The 13,841-nt window shown below is 39.8% G+C and overlaps 1 protein-coding gene across 1 annotated transcript in view; it reads right to left on the bottom strand.

Moving 5' to 3' along the window:
- The window catches only part of RELN (reelin), a 529,597-nt gene that overhangs the window by 99,322 nt on the left and 416,434 nt on the right, over nucleotides 1–13,841 (bottom strand). The window contains exons 29-31 of the mRNA XM_017851861.1: nucleotides 6,630–6,787; nucleotides 5,201–5,408; nucleotides 3,524–3,600 (exon numbers count right to left, since the gene is read on the bottom strand). Of these exons, the coding sequence (XP_017707350.1) occupies nucleotides 3,524–3,600; nucleotides 5,201–5,408; nucleotides 6,630–6,787 (443 nt within the window). The remainder of the gene's footprint in view (nucleotides 1–3,523; nucleotides 3,601–5,200; nucleotides 5,409–6,629; nucleotides 6,788–13,841) is intronic.

Below are 13,841 nucleotides of genomic sequence, written 5' to 3'. Positions count from 1 at the left end.
ATATGTCCTATGGGCTTTTTAGTGTGATGTTGGATGTCTGAGGGTGCAGACACATCACAATTCAGGTTTTCTTGTGGTTACTAACTTGTATTAATATGGTTTAAGTTTACAAGGTGAGAGAGAGACTGAGACTGAGATTACTTAGTTATTTTGGGGTGACCTAATCAGAAGGTAGATAATACTAGAAATGAAGCATCATGAGATAAACTGTCACTGGCTAGTCCTTTATAGTGCCTTCGACTCAAAGTATGGTCTGAGACCAGCACCTGCATCACCCTGGAATAGGTTTTATAACCTGTGATGGTTTAAAAAATACGTCCACACATTCTTTGACACTCCTCCCTTCAAAAAGTGGAGCTTAATTCTCCTCCCTTTGAGTGTGGATAGTCTTAGTAACTTGCTTCTAATGCATAGAATATGGTGGAAGTAATGGTGTGTAACTTTGGAAACAGTCATAAAAGGCATTGCCATTTATTCTTTGCTCCCTCTCAGATCTCTTGCTCTGGGGAAAGCCAGCCTACATTTAGTAAGGACATTCAAGCAGCCTATGGACAGGTCTACAGGGTGAGAAACTGAAACCTCTTGCCAACAGCAGAGAAGAACTAAAGACTTTTGCCAACAGCCATGTAAGTGAGCCATCTTGGAAGTAGATCACCTAGCCCCGGCTAAGTTTTCCAGTGACTTCACCCCTCCTGCCTTTTGTCTTGACTGCAATCTCACCAGAGACCCTGGGCAGCACCAATTAGCTAAGCTGCTCCCAAATTCCTGACTCACAGAAACTGTAAGATAACAAATATTTGATGTCTTAAGCTACTTAGTTTTGGGATAATTTGTTATGTAGCATACCACTCCAATCCTACTAAATCTAAATTTGCATTTTAACAAGCCTCCCAAATGACTCAGGTGCACATTAAATTATAAGAAACATGGCTCAGGAGGTTCATACTTCATTTGGTTCCTGCCTTCCTCCTCATTAGCTTTTTAAGGAGTGTCACATACACCTTCAGGCCTAAAGAGATGAGACAAGGTGTAAAGAGATGAGGGCCCCAGTTCCAAAGGACAAAGAAGGAGAGCCTCCCAGATAAGAATGAGAGGGTCGAGGAATGCAAGAAAGGGAAACAGCAATATACATATCTCATATCACTTGCTGAACCTCATTAGCCAGGTCATCTAACACACTGTACATCTGAATAAACCAGGCCCTTTAACTCATCTACCGAGTGTTTAAGGCATGTGAAACACTTCTCTTTTTAAACAGCAGCTCCATCTGCGTTCTGCCCAGTCTTACTGAAAATAGCATAATTTTGATTTTAATTCCAAATGTGTAAATTGATGCTTCAACTTGAGTAAGTAAAGAATCTCTACTTTCATCACTGGAAGAGATTTGTTCAAGGATTTAAGCAGATTTACATTTTAACAACCAGTTTTCAATAAAAGGCTAAGAAATGCCCATGGGATGTGAATTATATGGCCGGCACTGAGTTTATGAAAGTGGCTCAAGACTAGCTGAGAAAAAGTTGCTTGTTACTAAAAGGATACTGAGGGCAATGTGCATCGCAGGGCAGAAAATAGCACTTGTAAACAGAAGGTCAATACAGAGCAAAGACTCCTGTCTATTATACGATAAGCAGATGCTTTCTATTCTAACTTGCTTAGGATTTATTTTTTTAGGTCATACATAAATAAGGGTATGGATTTGTAATTTTCAGAAGGGTTATACACAAAAATTTCCCTTATATTTCAATGTATCAAATGTCACTTCCTTGGTGAGCCCCCACCCAAACTATTTTTGAGTCTAAATCAGCACCTCCCACTGCATAAGTTTACTTTCCACCTCACCAGGCTATTTGTTTCTGTCTAACCCTTACAATCTAACATTTTCTTGCTTATTTCCTTTCTTGATTGCTTACTACCTGAGTCTTCTCGCTAGAATGTAAGTTCCCCTGAGGACAGGGATTTACCCTTAGGTGGTCATTAGTGCTCCACTGGTTCTTCACCCTCTAGTGCATGGTAGGTTTATGCTTCTTTTCCCCTTCACTACACTTTCTCTTTCCCTCTGCCACATGGCTGGCAACATCCAGAATCTATGTGGCAGCCACCTCATTATTCTAGGTGCTGGAATGAGGACCTCGGGTGACCCATGAAGAAAATGTAGCACAGGGAAGAAATCATTTTATTTTAGCCCACTGGTATTTAGAGGTGTATTTATTATTGCAGCATAACCTATCTCATAATGATGGACATATCTGTCTTTTGGTGATACTGTATCAACAAAAGCACCTAGAACAATGTCTGGCTTAGAACAGATTCTTAATAAATATTTATTGAGGAGATTAGGGAATGCAAAAATGGTCTATAAAACTTTCTATACTGCTTCAGTAAATAGATGACTTGGATAATTACTAGACTAAAAGTGCTGAGATATTCAATAAAAGTTATTAAAGCTTTCAGTTAGTGATAAGATGGCCAAGGTAATGGAGAGCTGATGAACACAGCTGCTGGTAGCTCTACTGACTAAAAGGTACCGTTTAAGCCAATGTGTTTTACACAGTCATACTGAGATATTAACAAACTTAGAAGGTGCAAACTCTTCACATGTTGCTGAGACCACGGTTTGGTGGAGGAGACATCTTAGAAACCTATGAATTTTGTGCAAGGAGTCAGTTCACATTCAAGGTCCCCTAAGGAATTACATCATATCTGTAGAGCTCCTAGAGGCCACCTATGCTTCAAGCCTTTGCATTTCTTTCAGAACTGAATCATTTGAGGCTGAAGATGGTATGAGTGCCTAGGGAGGGTGGAGTTCGGCACAAGGAGAGAAGCAGTATAGTATGATGGTTATGGCACAAATTCTGGAGCCAGCGTGAGTGCTTTGAATCCCTGCTCATCCACTTACTTAGTGCACGATCATGGGCAGGTTACTTGACCTTTCTGTGCCTCAGTTTCTACATCTGCAAATAGAACTAATTATATTATTTATGGCAAAAGCGTAGGCTGGAGATAAAATGAATTAACACCAGTAAAACGCATGGAATAGTGTCTTGCATATAGTAAGTCTCAGTAAAAGATAACATTTATTATTGCCAAGAACTGCTCCTCCTACACAAGGATTCTGGTCTGCCCAGAATATAAGTTCATGGGCAGAACTAGACTTTGATCTGCATTCAGTAATGCCCTGTGCAAACAATTCTCTAGCTTCCGTGCCAAATGTAAGTCTCTGATATTGTTTTAGGATATTTTTTGTGCCTCCCTATGGATAGTATAGACCAATAGGGTTCCCTAAAACAAATGCCACTTTGATTCTGCCTACACCCGGAACAGACATGATATATTTCAGGCCTAAGGATCTGTATAAGAAATCTTAGGGATCATGGCTCTGTGCAGCTGCCGATTCTACAAAGCAGAAGAGAAGAGAAGGAATGATTCAGGGTATCAGTTTGCAAAATTCTGGCCAAACTTTGGGAGGAAAAAGGACTAATCTGCCAATAGTAACTGTAATTTCCAAGGAAATATAGCAGCTTACCTTCATTTCTAGTTCTTGGTTTGATGCAGGTAATACCTGAAGTTTTGCTTCCAATTTGTATATAAAATTGAACGAGTCTGGGGAATAAAAACTTCAGTTTACTTACAAATAAGAGTTCAGAAGAGTTTTAACCATTTGCATTTTGATACTTTAGGAAAAAAACCTCCTGTAATTATTAAGTACTACTTTCAAACTCAAAGGGCATATGACAAGCAGAAAATACATAAATTATAGTAAGCTAATTCGGTAACCATTTAGAAAAAGTTAATTAATATGACCATTCATTTTATTCTGTAATAATGATCTAAACAAAAGGAAACTGTTGAATATCACTTCATTGTGACAGTCTGTTATAATGTAATGGAATTACTAAAATGGAAATTGAAATTCCTTAAATCTAGTTAACACTATCATTGGAAACTCAAGATGAAGATTTTTCTTTTTATTATACTTTACGTTCTGTGATACATGTGCAGAAAGTGTAGGTTTGTTACATAGGTATACACATGCCATGGTGGTTTGCTGCATCCATCAACCCATCATCTACATTAGACATTTGTCACTCAGGCTGGCGTGCAGTGACACGATCTCAACTCACTTCAACCTCTGCCTTTTGGGCCCAAGTAATCCTCCTGCCTCAGCCTCCTGAATAGCTGGAACTACAGGCATGCACCACCACACCCGGCTAAGTTTTGTATTTTCAGTAGAGACAGGGTTTTGCCATGTTGGCCAGGAGCTGGGCTTGAACTCCTGACCTCAAGTGATCCACCTGCCTCAGTCTCCCCAGGTGCTGGGATTACAGATGTGAGCCACCGCATCCAGCCGAGATGAGGAAAAATCTAACTTAAGAAGTTGAATACCATTATTTGTTTAGAGTCAGATAATTACCTGTCAGTTGCTGATTTAGACTCACTTGGCTAAATTTTTCACAGCTGGCCTTCAGTCAGTATGATGTAAATTATGCCTCAGTCCATAGCGACCGACAGAGAGTACCTGCTTGACAGGCACACCTCTGAGAGAACAATGCAGATGGAAAGGGATGGAAATTGAAGGCAGAAAAAATATGACACAGGACCCCAGTTTTGTGAGGAGATCTAAAAATTTTAAACATTTTTTTTTCTATTTCTTTTGTTCCACTTCTCAAATAATTTAATTGCTCTTTTAAAAAGCATTTTATTTTAGGTGTACTATTATTTCCTTTGATCTTAAAAACCAAACAGTTCTTTATTTTACCAGTAGGTGTCAGTGTAGGCATTTAATATTTCTGGGCACCATTTTCAATAAGTGAATACAAATCAACTCAGATAAACGAGGATGCATCATTTTCGGACATAGAATGTAAGGTTGGAAAAATCTTTGTTTCACACAGCACATGCTAATAATAATACCAAACGTTTTTCATAATAATATCAAACTTTAGAAAATCAAGCTGGCATACCGTAGACACACAGGCCTTGGTGATGACCACACATGGATTCATGAATTGCGGCATGGTTTTTGTAGAAACCACCTATTTTATTGCAAAGCTAAAGTCATCTTCATTTTTACATATCATAATCTATATACAGAAACATTATTGTATAAATTCTCAGTAACAGAGCAGAATGTTTTAGGTTAGACCACATCGTGTGGTAAATAATATGTTTGTGAAAAAGCGTACTAGTTAATACTTCTTACCTGATGTTCCTGGTGTCCAGAGGGACCGTCCTGGCTTCCCTTTTCCCAGGGCCGTTGAAGTACAGAGACTTGCCATCGTTAAGTGTTCCACAGCCAGTTCCAACCTGGGCGCCTGTTATCTTGTACCACAGAGGGCTGAGCTTCCCCTCAAACCTATCGAACATCTCATTGTGATTGGGGACATTTGACACACAAGTTCCTTGTGCCGCTTCAGAAAAAAAATAGAGAGGAGAGATGCTTTGTTGGAATCATCAAACATGAGAAGGTTTATTCAACACATGGGCAAAGGAAGAATGTCCATATGGATTAACACTGGGGAGAGAGGCCACATGAAAATTTGTATCTCATAACTGTCGGTCTGAAAGACAGCCATCACTACCATCATCCAAAACACTATTCTGCCTCTCTAAGTTTTTATTTTTTGATAGAGACAGACATTGGGAAGACATTGGGAACCATACCTTTTCACAGTTCCTGCTGCTTAGGATTTGTGTAAACTGAGCAACAGATTTCATTCACAATAAAATCTGCTCATTTGTTGTCCTATTCTAGGATCAATAAGGGCAGTCAGTCTCAAATTAAAAGAAAAACCCTTGAAACTGTGAGGGACAGCACTCTCCATAGAAGGCCTGCAACAACATATGTTTGTCTTTGGTCATGTGCCAGATGAAGGCTGGAATACTGAAAAGCTGGGAAGAAGCCTTTTGAAGTTGTCTCCAGGAAAAATTAAAAAAAAAAAAAGATTTTGAAGCTTATAATATTTTCTCCAATTTTACTCTTTAATCTCAGCTCTTTTCATTTTTGCTTATAGCAACATCCAAAGGTCACTGTTGTCAGAGATACTTTTCTCATAAAGTACTCTTTTGGCAGACTTGGGTTTATCATAAGATGCATTTTTATTTTAAATGTGTAAAATTACATTTCCTATAGATAGCGACACAGTGGGCTCACAGAGGCCACGTAGCCATGCAGCGTGTAGTTAAGAGCTTCAGTTTGGGTTTTGGAGAATGACTGCCAGGGTTTGATACTCAGCTCCAGCAACTCCCAGTTACTGTGCCTCAGTTTCCCTAAATATAAATAGAGCTTACGGTACTATGACAGAGTTATTGTTAGAATTAAAGGGGATGAAATAAAAAGAACCTCGATGTCTGGCATGAAGTAGGATCTCAAGCAATATGAATTATTACTGCTATGAATAATAAATCCTCTTTAGGAAATGAAATTTGTATTAGCATGTTTCCTTTCTGGGGCAGCTCAAAACTACAAAATATCCTAGCATCTCATGTGCCTGGGTTGCGAATTCCTACAATTCCTAGACTTAAAGAAGAATAAATTCAGAATTTCTTTCTTTGGGAGAACAGCATGAAACACAGCAACTAGAGATGACTATTTTACAATAAAACCCTCAGACACATGTATTTAGCCTTACCAGTATACCCCAGGTCACAGAAACACACTCCTGAAATGCAGTCCCCATGGCCACTGCAGTAACTGGGACAAGGCTCGGATATGTACACTCCATCTAAACCAAATGGAGGCACGTTTTTCTGTGAGTTGCTCTCCTGGATCCATCGGAATCTGGTCTTGCTGTTGGGAAAAACAACACACCTGTTTCTTATACTAACATCTCATATCAAAGCACTGGAATATAGAAAAATTCAACAGAGACTTAATATTTATTTCAAAGTCATGTCTGCTTGACTGCACTTAACCTTCATAAGGTGTCTCTCTCTCTCTCAGACCTTTTTTTTTTTTTTTTTTTGAGATAGCATCTTGCTCTGTCACCCAGGCCGGAATGCAGTAGGGTGATCTTGGCTCACTGCAACCTCCGCCTTTCAGGTTCAAGAGATTCTCTTTGGGAGGCCGAGGTGGGCAGATCACAAGGTCAGGAGATTGAGACCATCCTGGCTAACCCTGTCTCTACTAAAAATACAAAATGTAGCCGGATGTGGTGGCACGTGCTTGTAGTCCCAGCTACTTGGGAGGCTGAGGCAGGAGAATTGCTTGAACTGGGGAGGCGGAGGATGCAGTGAGCTGGGATCGTGCCACTGCACTCCAGCCTGGGTGACAGAGTGAGACTCTGTCTCAAAAAAAAAAAAAAAAAAAAAAAAAAAAAAAAAAAAAAAAAATTCTCATGCTTCAGCTTCCACAGTAGCTGAGATTATAGGCATACGCCACCATGCCCAGCCAATTTTTGTATTTTTAGTAGAGATGAGGTTTCACCATGTTGGCCAGGCTGGTCTCAAACTCCTGGCAAACTCCTGGCTTTATGTGATCCGCCCACCTCAGCCTCCCAAAGTACTGGAATTACAGGTGTGAGCCACCATGCCCAGATTGATTTCTTTTTCAGCATAAATGTTTGAACATTTTCTCACCTTCTGCTCTTTTAGTAATAAAATCCAGAAAGATATTCCATTATTTTACTTAATTAATACTTCACCCTGCTATCACGCTCAGTTTATGGATATCTGCAGAAGAGCCTGTTTGGGAACGTTTGAAACAATCTCTTTCTTAGGACAGATAAGGGAACTCTGGCTATTTGCTGTCGACATGCTTCAGGCAGGGAAGAGTTAAGTTTGTACTAACAGCTCTATTCACCTGTGCCTTCCCTCCCTTCCTCTTCATCTCTCATCTTTAAATCACAAATGCCAGTTTTAACTGCCAATGAACAAAAGAAGGACCTGGTCCCAGTACTTCAAAACCCTGGAACACTAGTGGGCCGGGCTACTGCCCAGTTCTTCATCTCCTAGAACAATAGTTTTGAGGTTGCCAAACTAAAATTTGTCCCAATTGCTTTCCAATTTTTAAAATACATCTTTTCTTTTCCAACATATGGAAACACACACACACACACACACACACACACGCACACTCCTGTGATTTCATACCAGGGAACTATCTCTTCCTTCTCAGTTCCGCTATAATCAAAGGATGAAGATGTATTAGTATATCTACATTCCAATTTATTTTGCTGCCAATATTTATAGACTTTTGAGTTAATCCAGCTTCTTAGTACACAAGGATAAATAATCTTAAAGATTAATGAAGACTGTTAAAACCATAGATGAAGACGGCTCCCTCTCCCCTCTATTATTGTGAGGATAACATGGCAAGATCAGAATGGATTTCTTTTTGGCTCTTCAAGTGGCTTTGGAAATTTGGCAGCACTGAACCATAACCTTGGCTTTTTTCCCCCCTTCATTATTTTAAGTTACCTACTCATGGCAACTTTATAAACTGTAACTAGTAATGTTGTTTATTAGGTTTAAAAATTTTCGAGATAATTGCCTAGTAACATAAGCCCCAAGCCCCAGTTTCAGTGCAAGAGGAAGGTAAACATATAAATATATTTCCTTTGGAGCTAATTTGAAATATATTGGTCTTATTCTTTTAAGGTAAAAGAATTGAATTAAAGAAGTTTAGAAAACAAAGCAAAAGCGAAAAAAAAAAACAAAAAACGGTACAGTTGTCTTAGTGTCACGGACCTTGGGAAAATTCCTTCCCTTGGAGCTGTAAAATTATTCAGCCTCTGAAGGTATCTGTCCTCTTGAAGGAAGTAAAGGGAAATAATGAACACCAGCATTTGTCAACTACTCTTAAGGAAAGTGTTAAGGCCTCTATGCCTCTTCCAAAAGATAGATTGCATGTCTGTGATAAATGAGGAAAACATGCCAATTCCCTAATACAAGCCCTCTTGGATTAGAAGTCATGCTTGCTTCTTCTTTTTTATGTTGCTATGATAGAACCCAGAGAAACATGGATCCACAGCATCTGTGGTAAGGGAAGTAATGAAAGAGAAAGGAAAACTTCTTTCCCCCACCCCAGGCTCTTTCACCTGGGCAAGATGAGGGCATCTCCCCATCAGTTGCCCCATTTCATGGAAGAAACCAGCTCGGATTTGGGCCCAGAAGCATTCAGAGGGTTGAAGAATCCTAAGTTTAGGTAGAATTTTAGAAAAAGTTTTGGCAATTTGATACTGAATGAAGGACAAGTGAAATCCTTTGACCTGTCTCTGATTCTTGGGCTCTTACAGATTTTATTATAAAAGAATCAAGTTCCGATTTGGCCAGAGTGAGGAGGTATCCTTGTTTGCAGTTATAGATCCTAAGGCTCCTATAGACCCAAGAAGCAGAATGCACTGTTACATGTTTGAGAAGGTAAAAGACCCCAGGAGCTCAGTACTAAGGAACGCTTATTTAGATTTAAAAAAGAAAAACACCAAAAGACTAATCATTTGGTTAATAGGGCGAGTCCGGAACGTGGTGAATCATAGCTGCAAGTCCTAGATAGAAGACTGTATTTCAGAGTGAAAGGGCAAGAGATGGTTCCTTTTTCCCTTCTTTCAATCTTTGCTAGTTTGTTTTTTGTTGAAAGGTGCAACTCAAAGCAATAAAGATTTCACTGGCCATGACCTCAGCACGCTTGCTTCATTTCCATTTCTCCAAGTTATGCCTGGTTCCTGATGTCTGTGGCCACTCTGTTCTCTTCTCAGTGGCAAAATCTTGGGATTGAACACAAGTGATTTAGCAACCTCAGGGTTTCTGGAATAGGCGGAAGAACTGGTAAAGAATTTATTATAAAAACTAGTCACTGAGCGACCATCAGAAGAAGGAAGGAAATAAGTAGGCTAAAGTTAAGTTAGTAAGTATGTCTCAATTCTATACTTTTAAAGTAGAGGAGATACAGCCTTGCAATTGTGACTACTAATGTATTTGTGCACATGTTCTATTCTTGCCTTTTCAAGGAGACACAGAATGCGGAACAATGATTTCTTAAGTAGCACTGGATACATTTTGGAAAATATGAAAAGGAAGCTGTCTTCATTATAGCTAACACCTACTGCTGGTCTTTATTCCTTATTCAACATCCCTTCATTCAGTTAACATTTAGAAAGCATCTACAGCACGCTAGGCACAGTACTAATGCTAGTAATACTATGAGGAGCAAAACCCAGACGTGGTTCCTGCCTTCATGTAGCCCACAGTTAAGTGAGGAGACACACTTAATCAAACACCCACACAAATAAATGCACCTGTGCAACTCTGACAACCATTAAGAAGGACATAGATAAGAGTATCTAATAGAGGTCTTGGCTTGATAGGAAGGTCTAGAAATAATTTAGAGGAAGTAATGATTGAGAGAAAGAGTTTAATCTTATGTAATTTTATTAGAAATAGATCATAGGCCAGGTGCAGCGGCTCACACTTGTAATCCCAGTGTTTTGGGAGACCTAGGTGGATCACTTGAGGTTACGAGTTCGAGACCAGCCTGGCCAACATGGTGAAACCCCATCTCTACTAAAAACACAAAAATTAGTTGGGTGTGGTGGCACATGCCTGTAATTCCAGCTACTCAGGAGGCTGAGGTGGGAGAATCACTTGAACCTAGGAGGTGGAGGTTTCAGTGAGCCAAGATCGTACCACTGCACTCCAGTCTTGGCGACAGAGTAAGACTCCATCTCAAAAAAAAAAAAAAAAAAAAAAAGTACATCATAGTGTGATTTGCCTATTGTATTCAAAAGCATCCCCTTTTGTTTCGCATGTCCCAGATAAGGAAAAGAAGAAGATATCAATCTTTCTCTTTGTTTCCTTCCCCAATTTTCATTTTTGGTTGGAGGATGCCTGAGTGAATCAATTTCTACACCCGTACCCTTCCATTACCACATAATTCAATGTGACGTTGCATCTGCCTCTCAAATTAGGAAGGTTTCTGCTTGTCCTGTGTAGAAATGCAGGGTATTCTGCAGAATACTAAGCAACTTTTTTTCTAGTCCTGCCCAGAGACAGCCACTTTTTGTACTCTACATAGGATACCTAGAGCAGGCTACATAGCATACTGCCTGGATGGGGATGTCTCTGAGAGTTGTGAGAGGTATACCAACATATTTTCACCATCACCAATGTGTTTTCTGTAGGCAAGAGCCCAGTGAATTAATATGAGCACAAATGGCTCCTTTGAGAAAATCAGCTTAGACTTATTTCTGAAAGAGCAATTTTCTTGTAACTATTATAAGCATGTTTGCCTCATGGCAAAACAGCTCCGAATTTTAACAATTTTAACACTTAGAATTCTCAGTTTTCCAACACCGCATTTGGAGATATCTGAGTTTAACATATTGCAGAAGGAGCAACAACAGCTCATTTACTTGGGGTAAAGTAGAAACATATTTACTGTTCTTTAGTTGAGGGCTCTTCATCACAAATGCCATCAGCCAGCAAGCTGGATGGTATCCAAATTAACCATGATGCTGGATTCTAATGATGAATATTTTGTCTTCCAAAAGCTGAGGTCTAAGAAAATATTGATACATTGGGAGCCTCAAAATACTGGCTCATTTTGTGATGCTAAGGACAATCTGCTCTTACTTCTCATATGTGGCTTTACCAACTGGGTTATTTCACCAAACAACACACCTCAGTTTCAGATTCAGCTATATATTTTATTACTTAATTTTTTTTTATTTCCATAGTTTTTTGGGGGACAGGTGGTTTTTAGTTACATGGTTCTTTAGTGATTTCTGAGGTTTTATTATAGTGTACCCATCACCTGAGCAGTGTACACTGTAGCCATTTATCCCTCACCTTCCTCCCAAACTTCTCCCTCTGAGTCCCCAAAGTCCACTGTGTCATTCTTATGCCTTCCCGTCCTCCTTCAGCTGTAAATTCATTATTGGGCTTCAGGGAAATGAAACAAGATTTGTATTCCTTGGCTCCTCATTGTATCATTGTAGCAATGATGTGCCACTTGATGTTCTCCAACTTCATGGCACATTACACCAATCTATCTGGAAGAGCTGCAGTTGGACCACAGTTTTGGAAAGTATGGAGGGAGGAAGGCAGTACTGGAGGTGAGGAGTACAAGGGCTGCACAGTTGGAGATGGGCAGGAAGCAGGATGACATAGCTATGTAGCTGCAAACACAGATATGTTCTTATGGAAAAATAAAGATGTTCTCAAGGGGTGAAACCTGGAGAGTACAATCAAGAGCTAAGAAGAACAGTGGATGAAGGAACCACTATCAGGGAATAGACCTGTCTTAATCACTGGAACGTTCTTGTCCTGGACATTGTTCTTAGAGGAGGGAGTCCTAGTAACAAGTCTCTTGCTGCATTTGGAATTTCTGAGGGCCAGTGACTGCTATATGCTTCCCATTCCTTCCTTTTCCATTATTATTATTATTACTATTATTATTACTTTTGAGTGGGAATGTCTATTGTGGTTATCCTGCCATTGTCTCACCATTTTATGTTCGGTAAGGGTAAAGTAGATTACCTGTCTTTACAGGTCTAGAGATCAAGGACCCACATTCACGTCCCAACCTGATGGAGATAATACAGCGAGGGACTTGGTGTCTGGTGCTGTGATGGGATGAGAATTTGGGGAGTCTTGGGAGGACAGTGAATGCATTTTTCAAGTGGAAGAGATGTGAATTAATGGGCCTAAAACAGACCATGGTATATAGTTACAATACTGTCTCCCACTTAATCACACTTCCTTTTGTATATGCTCCTCTGCAGTGCAACTTTAATGCACTTCTTATTAAAAAAGGAAGTCTCTTTAGCCACCTTTTAAATCTAGACTGGCTTTGTGACTTGTTTTGACCAAAAAGATGTGGCAAATGAGATGAGGCTTTGCAGTTACTTTTCCTCTCTTGGAATGCTAGAGCCCACCTAACTGAAAAATACTGAGATGAAGACAACATGGAGATAAAGGTCCAGCTGACCCAGACTCCTACCAACTTATCAACTGAGTGCAGCCAGATGATGGAGTCCAGGAAGACCAGCAGAAGAACTGCCCAGCCAACCCCACAAAACCATGAGAGATAACAAATCATTATCATTTTGAGCTCTTAAATTTTGGAGAAGTGTGTTGCACAGCAATAGGTAACTATACAAATATAATCCTAGGCTCTATTGAGGAATCTAAACAAAAAGTAAGGAGGATTTTTCTTTAATTAATTAATTTATTTTATTTTATTTTCTATTATACTTTAAATTCTAGGGTACATGTGCACAATGTGCAGGTTTGTTACATATGTATACATGTGCCATGTTGGTGTGCTGCACTCATTAACTTGTCATTTACATTAGGTATATCTCCTAATGCTATCCCTCCCCCCTCCCCACCACTCCACGGCAGGCCCCAGTGTGTGATGTTCCCCTTCCTGTGTCCAAGTGTTCTCATTGTTCAATTCCCACCTATGAGTGAGAACGTGCGGTGTTTGGTTTTCTGTCCTTGCGATAGTTTGCTGAGAATGATGGTTTCCAGCTGCATCCATGTCCCTACAAAGGATATGAACTCATCCTTTTTTATGGCTGCATAGTATTCCATGGTGTGTATGTGCCACATTTTCTTAATCCAGTCTATCATTGATGGATATTTCGGTTGGTTCCAAGTCTTTGCTATTGTGAATAGTGTCGCAATAAACATACATGTGCATGTGTCTTTGTAGCAGCATGATTTATAATCCTTTGGGTATATACCTAGTAACGGGATGGCTGGGTCAAATGGTATTTCTAGTTCTAGATCCTTGAGGAATCGCCACACTGTCTTCCACAATGGTTGAACTAGTTTCTAGTCCCACCAACAGTGTAAAAGTGTTCCTACTTCTCCACATCCTCTCCAGCACCTGCTGTTTCCTG

The sequence above is a fragment of the Rhinopithecus bieti genome, unplaced genomic scaffold, assembly GCF_001698545.2.
Source record: "Rhinopithecus bieti isolate Rb0 unplaced genomic scaffold, ASM169854v2 scaffold_59, whole genome shotgun sequence".
Taxonomy (NCBI): Eukaryota; Metazoa; Chordata; class Mammalia; order Primates; family Cercopithecidae; genus Rhinopithecus; species Rhinopithecus bieti.
Note: the sequence above shows the minus strand (reverse complement) of the source record. Positions and strands in the feature narration are given on the sequence as shown.